The 12649-nt window shown below is 42.7% G+C and overlaps 1 protein-coding gene and 1 pseudogene across 3 annotated transcripts in view; one reads left to right on the forward strand and one right to left on the reverse strand.

Annotated features, from left to right (window-relative positions):
• Positions 1-378, reverse strand: part of vps45 (vacuolar protein sorting 45 homolog) — a 53048-nt gene extending 52670 nt beyond the window's left edge. For all 3 annotated transcript variants that reach the window (XM_088328229.1, XM_088328228.1, XM_088328227.1), the window contains exon 1: positions 156-378. In XM_088328229.1, coding sequence (XP_088184355.1) covers positions 156-248 — 93 coding nt within the window. In that variant the 5' untranslated portion in view covers positions 249-378. The remainder of the gene's footprint in view (positions 1-155) is intronic.
• Positions 379-7592: 7214 nt separating this feature from the next.
• On the forward strand, positions 7593-7760 carry LOC148370573 (U2 spliceosomal RNA; annotated as a pseudogene).
• The last annotated feature ends 4889 nt before the right edge of the window (positions 7761-12649 follow it).

Below are 12649 nucleotides of genomic sequence, written 5' to 3' on the forward strand. Positions count from 1 at the left end.
ATGTTGCCTACCCCTGCCCCTTGCGTACCCCTGCTTTAGGGGGGTGCTCAGCTCTGAACCTAAAATCAAACCTGATGCCAACTACGTGGTAGTCCACATAAACGTTGAATTTCCACAACTGAAATAAATATGAATGAATATGTTATTTTGCTAACCGTCTCCTTGTCCATGAGCAGAATCTTCATCCCGGCCCCGCTGCTCTCCACCATTTTGGAGATGTACTGCTTCACCGCCAAAGTCACGTTCATGGCGAACACAAAAAAACACAGACAAGACCAGAATAACGAGGCAAAAAGAGTTGGTCCGGGAGAACCGGGAATGAGAAACGAACCCGGAAAATGTCCAACGGACTTTCCGGAAAGAGTCAAAACAAACACCCCACGCAGTGCGCATGCGCTGTAGCATGATCCACCCCTTATTTTTAAAGGGAAAGTGCGATGTCGAAATACACGATAAAATATATTAGATGGAAATAAATTATATCTGCTGATCACACACAAATCCATGCATACTAACAATTTGACAACGAAAAGCAGTGGATGTTTTATGCGTGATAAAATTATCCAAAATATTTGAAATAACAAACAAGATATGCTTGTTTAAAACAGGGAGTGTAAAATTAGCGTACTGAAATCAAATGTGATCCTCTATTTTTATTTTTACTTTATTTGTTTTATCCGTCCATCCATTATTTTCAGCTTATCAGGGGTCAGGTTTAAGGGGGCACCAGGCCTCCCTGCTCCAAGCCACGTCTTCCAGCTCACCCGATGGGATCCCGAGGCGTTCCCAGGTCAGCCAGAGAGCTTCCTCTACACCAGGGATCTCATCTCATCTCATTAGCTGCACCGCTTATCCTAAGTAGGGTCGCGGGGATGTCAGACTCAATTGCGCAAGGGGCCAAAATTCAAAACACACTTAATTAAGGTCGCGGGCCAACCAGGATAAACATTTATTGAACACACTTAAACTGAAAGTTTTTGGAACATAAATATGGATAAAAACAGACACTGATATCCTTGAACTTGATGGTGGACGCATCAGGTTAGCACTGCTCGTTCTATGCGTTTATACTGTCATTGGCGTCGGTTTTAAGAGTATTGTTAATTATTAATTTTACAATTCTAACCATTTTAACATAGTTAGAAGTAAAGCAGCCGAGTCCTGCCATGGCCGGGCATTATACCGGCGGGCGGAGACGTAACTGCGTGAGATTCTTGCTCAAAGATGTTGTGGCAATTTCGGAGGGAATGTCAAGGACGGATTTTATTAACAAGTTTGTTGAAAAGATTCTGAAGTTTAAAAAGGAGGAGGTACATGCTGTCATAAAAATGACTTCTGGCAAAGGCTTTGATGTGAGTTTTGAAACGGCAGCTCTTTATCAAGAGTTTTGGAATCGCTTTGAGGGAGTGAGGTCCCAGTTTTCAGGATTTACAGTGGAGAAGCTGACTGATAATGCTAACAAGATTGTCATTGTTAGAATGTTTAGTGAAATAATCAGTGCTGATGACGTCTGTTATTGGTTGAGTAGATACTGCTCAGTAAAAGGCCAGGCTATGAAGGTGAGGTGTGAGAAAGGCTATTGGACTGGTGCCTGGAGGGTACCAGTCCAACTACGGCAAGATCCTCAGGGCTTTCAGGGACTGAAACAAATCCCGTCGACTATATTCCTGGGGGAAAACCGTGGCTTTATCCACTATCAAGGGCAACCGAAACTCTGTCGCAAATGTGGTGAGCATGGGCATCTGGCTGAGGTATGTGATCGAATTTTTTGTGGAAAGTGCAGAACAATTGGACATTCCTTTGAGGAATGTATCAATAGCAGAAAATGCAATCTCTGTGGAGAAACGAATCACCTCTTTAGAAACTGCCCGAATTCGTTTGCTAACAAATTGAAAGCTAGGAAGGCAGTTAACAAAGACAACAAAGATAATGAAATGATGTCAGACAACATAGATAATGAAATGAATAAATGTCACAAAGACAATGAAATGAATAAAGATAACAAAGACAATGAAATTAATAAAGTCATGGAAATACAAAATGAAAATGAACAAGAAATTAATGAAGTTATAGAAATACCCAATGAAGATGAACAGGAAATTAATAAAGTTATGGAAATACCCAATGAAATTGATCAAGAAATGCACAAAGAAATTGGACAAGACAAACAAATTGAAAAAACAGATGTACCTACCAAAAACCCTGGAGGAGAGACCAGAGAATCAAAATTGAAACAGGAAGAACCTGGAAATTCTAATTCGATTTCTCATAAAATACCTGAATTTGGACATGACAAACGAATAGAAAAAGCAACTGCCACTCCGAAAACACATATTAATCAGGAAGGGCCTGGAAGAGAGTTCAAATTAGCAAATTTGTTTGCTACGCCATTGCCGGGATTTGGAGAAGACAAACAAATCGAAAAGGCGAATGACTCTCCAAAATCCCATACGGGCACTGGAAAGAGGAGTAAAAGTAAGACAAAATTGGGAGTGGTGAAAAAACCAGAAACAAAGATAAGAGATTTAGAAGAAATCCGATTGCCGGTGAATAAGCCCACAAGGGAACTGTATGAAGTTGAGACGGAGGAAGTCGGGGAGGGAAAAAATCTGACCCTTTGTGGGCAGGGAAGTAAGAGACCCCTTGATAGGTCCTCTGGCTCACCCCCTAACCCAGAAAAAAGGGGAAGACCTGGAACCACAGACAGAGAGTCAGAGGGTCCCAGAGTTTTCCCCGGTGAGTCTCAAAATGAGGTACTACTCTTAAGTGATGTGTCTGACACAGGTGACACTCTCGATGATCTCGATGATCACCAAAGAATGGACTCAGATCCCCCGGTTTTGTCTAACTAGTTTAAATATTTTAACAACAATTATGAACATTACATTCTCTACTATCAATGTGAGAAGTGTGAGATCAAAGGTTGAGGCTCACAGTGTTTTATCGTTCTTAAAAACTATCAGAACAGATGTGTTTTTACTACAGGAATGCTGCATCCCCTTTCTAAAAAATTATAAACAGTGGGAAGAGATTTGGCCATATCCGTCATTATGGAGTGGCTCGAATGAAAACCGTAACGATGGGGTAGCCATTTTAATAAACAACCCTCAACTCATCATAAAGGGGAGTACTGTGATCAGAGACGGACGCGCAATCTTAGCAAGACTTTCTTATATAGGGAATGATTTTAACCTCATTAACATATACGGCCATGCCAACAGACAACTCAGGTACGAACTTTTAAAGGACATCCAGTCGCATATGCTAGGCCATCAACCACTAATCGTGGGAGGAGATTTTAATTGCATCCTAAGTAGGAAGGATAGAAAGAGGAACGATGAGGAGTTTAAAGTAGATAAAACATCAACTTTATTACAAGACATTTAAACTGGTGGACTGTTTCAAATCCATACATCCAGGAGAGGAGGGCTTCACCTGGTTCAGTAGTGACAATGCCAGAGCCTCTCGAATAGACTACATATTTACAAGGGGTTTAGCACAGAGTGATGCAAGATTAATTCCAGGTTTTTTTTCGGATCACTTGCTACTGTCCTGCTCTTTCTCATTTCCTTCAGGTATGACTGTTGGGAAGGGTTTGTGGAAGTTAAACTGCTCCCTGCTGGAGGATGAGGCTCTAGCCGCACAATACAGGGAGCTGTACAAAGACTGGCAGACCCTTCAAGACTCGTATGATTCACGAGCACAATGGTGGGAAATGACAAAGAAACGAACACAGACCTTTTTTAAAAATGCAGGGAAAAACAAGAAACTTAAAGAGATGAAACGCATGTCGGGACTACAAAGAAGACTCCAACGCTATTTCATCCTAACAGAAAAGGGGATGGACTTTAATGATGAAATCAAAGAGACCAAACAAGAACTAAACGCTGTGGCGGAAATAAAGAGCAAAGGCATCATAATAAGAAGCAGAGAAAGAGAAATAGAAGAAGGGGAAAAATGTACACGCTATTTTTAAAAAAAAATTATGGGCAAAAATGAGGGGATTTTTAAACTTCAAAACGAAAACGGGCAAATAACAAAGGAAAGTAGTGAAATAACCAGATTGGTCGAAGACTACTACAAAAAATTATTTGAAAAGAAAGAAACATATGAGAATGAAATGGGGCATGAATTAGATCATATTTCAAGATCAGTGCGTCAAGACCCCTTTTTAACATCGGACTTTACCCAAGACCAACTGAATGATTGCATAAAGACTATGAAAAAAGGCAAATCACCCGGGGAGGACGGACTCAACCTCGAATTTTACCGGACTTTTTGGGATATTTTAGCACCAGATCTGTTAACTGTTTTAACGAATTTTCCAGTCGAGACCATATGCCAGACAGTTTCAGAATAGGGATAGTTACTCTATTGCACAAAAAAGGAGACAAAATTGACTTAAAAAACTGGCGACCCATAACGCTTTTAAACGTGGACTGTAAAATTTTCAGCAAGCTTCTAGCAACACGAATGTCTGTTGTCTTGGGAGACTTGGTTGATCCAGACCAAACCTGTGCCATTGTGGGAAGGAAGATCAGCGACAGTCTCATGCTGATCCGTGACACCATTTGTTATGCAAGAGACAGAAACATGCGACTAGCGGTCCTAAACCTAGACTTTGAAAAAGCCTTTGATCGAGTCTCGCACCAATACGTCTTCAGGGTATTGCAAAAATGTGTTTTTCCCCAAAAATACATCAAGTGGGTAGGACTGCTATACCGAGACATCTACAGCAAATTCATGATTAACGGGAATTTATCGGAAGCAATCGAGATCAACTGCGGTGTACGTCAAGGTTGCCCTATGTCTCCCCTTCTCTATGTTCTTTGCATTGAACCTTTGGCACAAATGTTAAGAAAAGATAGATTTGTCGAAGGCATCAATATCCCAGGAAGTGGGGGACAAATTACCAAGTGTGTTTTGTACATGGATGATTTTAATATTTTATGTACTGACCGCGCATCTGTTGGAAGAGCCCTTGACTTGACTGACCTGTTTGGGAGGGCGTCTGGGTCAAGGCTAAATAGAGAAAAATCACAAGTGAAGTTTTATGGAATGTGGAAAGAGACAGAAAAGGCAGGACTCCCGCTGACGGTGTTAAAGACAGACCAGAAAATCCTAGGGATAAAATTCAATGCGGATGGAGGAGGCGAGACCAACTGGGATGACGTGACAAGGAAAGTTAAGCAAAAACTTGTTTTTTGGTCACTAAGAAAACTGACAATAGAGGGGAAGGTCCTAATCATCAAAGCGATCATCCTCCCAATGCTTTTGTCAATCAGTTTATTTTTTATGCCTAAAAGAAACGTGCTGTTACAACTGGACCGAGCCATCTTTCGCTTTGTCTGGGGCTCAAAGTGGGAAAGGATAAAAAGAGATACAATGAAAAAGAAAAAGGAAAAAGGGGGGAAAGGAGTGCCTGACCTCCAGCTTTTCCTGGGAAGCAAATATGTCTCTCTCCACTTCCAAAACGCTGTGGGCCCACCCAACAACCCGAAAAGTCAAGCAATGACCCGGTTTTGGATGGGCTCATATTTGCGGAAGCTAAAGCTTGTACCAAACAATCGTTTGATTCCAGTTTCATTTAACTTGCCACCAACACATCTCTTTATTCGGGATTTTTTGAAGAAGTTTGATTTGGAAACACAAGAATGTCACAGTTTACAAAACCACAGGGCCCTTATTGCTATTGTGCAAGTGCGAGCAACAGTAAGCCCTGTGCGGGGGCTTGCGTTTGGCGAATCCACAACGGTTTGGAGCAACGTCAATCATCCTGCCCTCCCAAACAGACTACGAGACTTGTCATGGATGGTGGCTCATGAAGTTCTCCCAGTCAGAGCTGTAATGCACCACCAAGGAATGTCAGCGACTTCGACGTGCCCTCGACCTGGCTGTGGCGCCCAGGAGTCGGTGAGGCACCTTTTTTGTGAGTGCAGCGCTGCCCAGGTCTTGTGGACAATGGCCGAACAACTAGGAAATTTCCCGGACTTGCCAGCAGGAGAGGTCCCTGATGCACAGTACGTGCTTTACGGGGTGAGTCGGTCGAGGAGGCCTCGGAACGACTTTGCCAGGGACTGGCTCACTCTCGCCGCCATCAAGGACGCCATCTGGACCTCCAGAAACCTGCTGGTATGGAGGTGCAGGCAGATCCCCCCCCGTGGCTGTGCTCCAAATGGCTGCAGATACCATACAATCTGCGAGCGGCGGGCCTAGGACGCAGCCATAAAGAAGACTCGTCTGCACCCACCCGGAGGGGGGAGCCGGAGCTACACTGTGGGAGTCCCGGCAGCAACGGCCTGGGTTGTGGAACCCAGAAGGGAGAGATCCCACGCAGAAGGGAGAGGACCCACACAAAGGACTGGAAGTATGCTGGTTGGGAGGGTGGGATGGCAGAGCTATGCCTTTGCACAATAGTATTGCCTTTTACACGCTGGTTAACTACTGTTAAAAGAAAATAACTCTGAAATTGTTTAATTGATGTTGAAAATGTCTGGAAAAAATGTTAAAACGTCATATCGTCACGTCATATTGTCAGATATAAAAAAATTGTGAATATGCTTGATGGCTGTGTTTTGCTGCTGTTGGTGTCGGTGGATTTGTTCAGACCGAGGACAATCGACTTTGGCCTGGACGGATCTATTGACACTAACAAAGATGTTATAAAATGAAATTGTGAATATGTTTGATTTTCGAGAAGGTTTGTTCAAACCTCACTTTGTGTTTGCTGTTAAAAATGTAATATTGGAATATAATATTGTGAATGTGCTTAATTGCTGTTGAGATTGTCATGATTGTTTTCTGTTTTTAGTGTCAATAAATTTGTTCAAACCAAAAAAAAAATATATCAATTTTAAACCTTAAATCACTCATACAGTACTATTTTGCTGTAAATAAAAATATCTTGTTAAATTATACAACTTAGAACTTAACTTAAACAACTTAACATTAAAATAACATTCAAATTCCTTTGTTCCTGTGTCAATGTATATATTAAAAAAACTTAAATATCCTAATAAAAGATTTTGTTCTCCTTAATATATCTCCTGTCAAAAGTAGAAATATGAAAATGTTACACAAATTATTTTGTAAAAACGTCACAACATTCTGAGAACAGGGAGCCTGATGTGCTTACCTTTGACGCAGACGGAGTCGGGCGAGAGATGGGAGGGAGCGCTTTTACTTTTGCATAGCTCCACCCATCCCTCTTACTCACCCAATCAAATAACTTTAAGTTCTCTTCCGCTGTTTTGCCGTATTTACAATTTGTTCCGTGGATTCATCAAAAAAGTATCTGAACACTGAACACAGTTTATATAGTGAGCTTTTATATAAAGGATTCTTTAGCGTTGTACAGCCAAAACGAGTTTTTGTTTGTGTGACACCTTGACTGTAAATTGTAGTGAAAACGTGCCCTATATATTCTGAAAAGTATGTTAGACCGGCTTTGCGTGTATGTGATGAGGAGCGATGTCCCGACCATGAGATTCAAGGGGTGTCGACATAGGCTTTGATGCTAGGTCCTTAATTTGGCCTTTTGGTAGCATTGCTTTGATGCTGGGTCCTTAGCTTGGCCTAGGCTTTGATGCTAAGTCCTTAGCTTGGCCTTAAGGTCCTTAGCTTGGCCTAGCAAGGCTTTGATGCTAGGTCCTTAGCTTCGCCTTTTGATTTTTGCATTCCGGAGATGGAATAAGAGCTTGCGCTGTCCACTCCACGCATCGGCCCGGCATTGCAGTACCTCCGGGAACGGTGCATTCGCAATGATCGCAACAAGGCTTTAGGGCTAGGACCTTAGCTTAGCCTTTTGGCTGAGAGTAAGTGTCCCGGCTCCTAGACTTTGTAGCGTATAATTAACTGACCGATAACGGATAATGGATAATGAATAACGAAGTGAGATCAATAACCCTTAAAAACCCCCTCGAGTTTTGCACGAGATGGAGAAAATCTCTGAGCCGTAGGTACTCATAGAAAGAGCCATATCTGGCTCGCGAGCCATAGTTTCCCGACCCCTGGTATATTTTTTGGTTTGAACAAATTTATTGACACTAATAACAGAAAACAATCATGACAATCTCAACAGCAATTAAGCACATTCACAATATTATATTCCAATATGACGTTTTTAACAGCAAACACAACGTGAGGTTTGAACAACCCTTCTCGAAAATCTTATTAGCAATCAAGCATATTCACAATTTCATTATATAACATCTTTGTTAGTGTCAATAGATCCGTTCAGGCCAAAGTCGATTGTCCTCGGTCTGAACAAATCCACCGACACCAACAGCAGCAAAACAAACACGACAATCTCAACAGCCATCAAGCATATTCACAATTTTTTATATCTGACAACATGACGTGACGATATGACGTTTTAACATTTTTTTCTGACATTTTCAACATCAGTTAAACAATTTCAGAGTTATTTTCTTTTAACAGTAGTTAACCAGCGTGTAAAGGGCAATACTATTGTGCAAGGGCATAGCTCTGCCATCCCACCCTCCCAAGCAGCATCCTTCCAGTCCTCTGTGTGGGTCCTCTCCCTTCTGTGTGGGTCCTCTCCCTTCTGGGTTCCACAACCCAGGCCGCTGCTGCCGGGACTCCCACAGTGTAGCTCCGGTTCCCCCCTCCGGGTGGGTGCAGACGAGTCTTCTTTATGGCTGCGTCCTAGGCCCGCCGCTCGCAGATTGTATGGTATCTGCAGCCATTTGGAGCACAGCCACGGGGGGGATCTGCCTGCACCTCCATACCAGCAGGTTTCTGGAGTGAGCCAGTCCCTGGCAAAGTCGTTCCGAGACCTCCTCGACCGACTCACCCCGTAAAGCACGTACTGTGCATCAGGGACCTCCCCTGCTGGCAAGTCCGGGAACTTTCCTGGTTGGTCGGCCATTGTCCACAAGACCTCGGCAGCGCTGCACTCACAAAAAAGGTGCCTCACCGACTCCTTGGCGTCACAGCCAGGTCGAGGGCATGTCGAAGTCGCTGACATTCCTCGGTGGTGCATTACGGCTCTGACTGGGAGAACTTCATGAGCCACCATCCATGACAAGTCTCGTAGTCTGTTTGGGAGGGCAGGATGATTGACGTTGCTCCAAACCGTTGTAGGTTCGCCAAACGCAAGCCCCCGCACAGGGCTTACTGTTGCTCGCACTTGCACAATAGCAATAAGGGCCCTGTGGTTTTGTAAACTGTGACATTCTTGTGTTTCCAAATCAAACTTCTTTAAAAAATCCCGAATAAAGAGATGTGTTGGTGGCAAGTTAAATGAAACTGGAATCAATTGATTATTTGGTACAAGCTTTAGCTTCCGCAAATATGAGCCCATCCAAAACCGGGTCATCGCTTGACTTTTCGGGTTGTTGGGTGGGCCCACAGCGTTGTGGAAGTGGAGAGAGACATATTTGCTTCCCAGGAAAAGCTGGAGGTCAGGCACTCCTTTCCCCCCTTTTTCCTTTTTCTTTTTCATTGTATCTCTTTTTATCCTTTCCCACTTTGAGCCCCAGACAAAGCGAAAGATGGCTTGGTCCAGTTGTAACAGCACGTTTCTTTTGGGCATAAAAACTAAACTTATTGACAAAAGCATTGGGAGGATGATCGCTTTGGTGATTAGGACCTTCCCCTCTATTGTCAGTTTTCTTAGTGACCAAAAAACAAGTCTTTGCTTAACTTTCCTTGTCACGTCATCCCAGTTGGTCTCGCCTCCTCCATCCGCATTGAATTTTATCCCTAGGATTTTCTGGTCTGTCTTTAACACCGTCAGCGGGAGTCCTGCCTTTTCTGTCTCTTTCCACATTCCATAAAACTTCACTTGTGATTTTTCTCTATTTAGCCTTGACCCAGACGCCCTCCCAAACAGGTCAGTCAAGTCCAGGGCTCTTCCAACCGATGCGCTGTCAGTACATAAAATATTAAAATCATCCATGTACAAAACACACTTGGTAATTTGTCCCCCACTTCCTGGGATATTGATCCCTTCGACAAATCTATCTTTTCTTAACATTTGTGCCAAAGGTTCAATGCAAAGAACATAGAGAAGGGGAGACATAGGGCAACCTTGACGTACACCGCAGTTGATCTCGATTGCTTCCGATAAATTCCCGTTAATCATGAATTTGCTGTAGATGTCTCGGTATAGCAGTCCCACCCACTTGATGTATTTTTGGGGAAAAACACATTTTTGCAATACCCTGAAGAGGTATTGGTGCGAGACTCGATCAAGGCTTTTTCAAAGTCTAGGTTTAGGACCGCTAGTCGCATGTTTCTGTCTCTCGCATAACAAATGGTGTCACGGATCAGCATGAGACTGTCGCTGATCTTCCTTCCCACAATGGCACAGGTTTGGTCTGGATCAACCAAGTCTCCCAAGACTACAGACATTCGTGTTGCTAGAAGCTTGCTGAAAATTTTACAGTCCACGTTTAAAAGCGTTATGGGTCGCCAGTTTTTTAAGTCAATTTTGTCTCCTTTTTTGTGCAATAGAGTAACTATCCCTATTCTGAAACTGTCTGGCATATTGTCTCGACTGGGAAATTCGTTAAAAACAGTAATCAGATCTGGTGCTAAAATATCCCAAAAAGTCCGGTAAAATTCGAGGTTGAGTCCGTCCTCCCCGGGTGATTTGCCTTTTTTCATAGTCTTTATGCAATCATTCAGTTGGTCTTGGGTAAAGTCCGATGTTAAAAAGGGGTCTTGACGCACTGATCTTGAAATATGATCTAATACATGCCCCATTTCATTCTCATGTGTTTCTTTCTTTTCAAATAATTTTTTGTAGTAGTCTTCGACTAATTTGGTTATTTCACTACTTTCCTTTGTTATTTGCCCGTTTTCGTTTTGAAGTTTAAAAAGCCCCTCATTTTTGCTCATAATTTTTTTTTAAAAATAGCGTGTACATTTTTCCCCTTCTTCTATTTCTCTTTCTCTGCTTCTTATTATGACGCCTTTGCTCTTTATTTCCGCCAAAGCGTTTAGTTCTAGTCCATCCCCTTTTCTGTTAGGATGAAATAGCATTGGAGTCTTCTTTGTAGTCCCGACATGCGTTTCATCTGTTTAAGTTTCTTGTTTTTCCCTGCATTTTTAAAAAAGGTCTGTGTTCGTTTCTTTGTCATTTCCCACCATTGTGCTCGTGAATCATACGAGTCTTGAAGAGTCTGCCAGTCTTTGTACAGCTCCCTGTATTGTGCGGCTAGAGCCTCATCCTCCAGCAGGGAGCAGTTTAACTTCCACAGACCCTTCCCAACAGTCATACCTGAAGGAAATGAGAGAGAGCAGGACAGTAGCAAGTGAACCGAAAAAAAAACAGGAATTAATCTTGCATCACTCTGTGCTAAACCCCTTGCAAATATGTAGTCTATTCGAGAGGCTCTGGCATTGTCACTACTGAACCAGGTGAAGCCCTCCTCTCCTGGATGTATGGATTTGAAACAGTCCACCAGTTTAAATGTCCGGCACATGTCTTGTAATAAAGTTGATGTTTTATCTACTTTAAACTCCTCATCGGTCCTCTTTCTATCCTTCCTACTTAGGATGCAATTAAAATCTCCTCCCACGATTAGTGGTTGATGGCCTAGCATATGCGACTGGATGTCCTCTAAGAGTTCGTACCTGAGTTGTCTGTTGGCATGGCCGTATATGTTAATGAGGTTAAAATCATTCCCTATATAAGAAAGTGTTGCTAAGATTGCGCGTCCGTCTCTCATCACAGTACTCCCCTTTATGATGAGTTGAGGGTTGTTTATTAAAATGGCTACCCCATCGTTACGGTTTTCATTCGAGCCACTCCATAATGACGGATATGGCCAAATCTCTTCCCACTGTTTATAATTTTTTAGAAAGGGGATGCAGCATTCTTGTAGTAAAAACACATCCGTTCTGATAGTTTTTAAGAACGATAAAACACTGTGAGCCTTAACCTTTGATCTCACACTTCTCACATTGATAGTAGAAAATGTAATGTTCATAATTGTTGTTAAAGTATTTAAACTAGTTAGACAAAACCGGGGGATCTGAGTCCATTCTTTGGTGATCATCGAGAGTGTCACCTGTGTCAGACACATCACTTAAGAGCAGTACCTCATTTGGAGACTCACCGGGGAAAACTCTGGAATCCTCTGACTCTCTGTCTGTGGTTCCAGGTCTTCCCCTTTTTTCTGGGTTAGGGGGTGAGCCAGAGGACTTATCGAGGGGTCTCTTACTTCCCTGCCCACAAAGGGTCAGATTTTTTCCCTCCCCAACTTCCTCCGGCTCAACTTCATACAGTTCCCTTGTGGGCTTATTCATCGGCAATCGGCTTTCTTCTAAATCTCTTCTCTTTGTTTTCGGTGTTTTCACCACTCCCAATTTTGTCTTACTTTTACCCCTCTTTCCAGTGCCCGTATGGGTTTTTGGAGAGTCGTTCGCCTTTTCGATTTGTTTGTCTTCTCCAAATCCCGGCAGTGGCGTAGCAAACAAATTTGCTAATTTGGACTCTCTTCCAGGCCTTTCCTGATTAATATGTGTTTTTGGAGTCGCAGTTGCCTTTTCTATTTGTTTGTCATGTCCAAATTCAGGTATTTTATGAGAAATTGAATTAGAATTTCCAGGTCCTTCCTGATTCAAATTTGATTCTCTGGTCTCTCCTCCAGGGGTTTTGGTAGGGACATCTGTTTTT

The sequence above is a fragment of the Urocampus carinirostris genome, chromosome 2, assembly GCF_059441175.1.
Source record: "Urocampus carinirostris isolate Australia breed hairy pipefish chromosome 2, RoL_Ucar_1.0, whole genome shotgun sequence".
NCBI lineage: Eukaryota > Metazoa > Chordata > Actinopteri > Syngnathiformes > Syngnathidae > Urocampus > Urocampus carinirostris.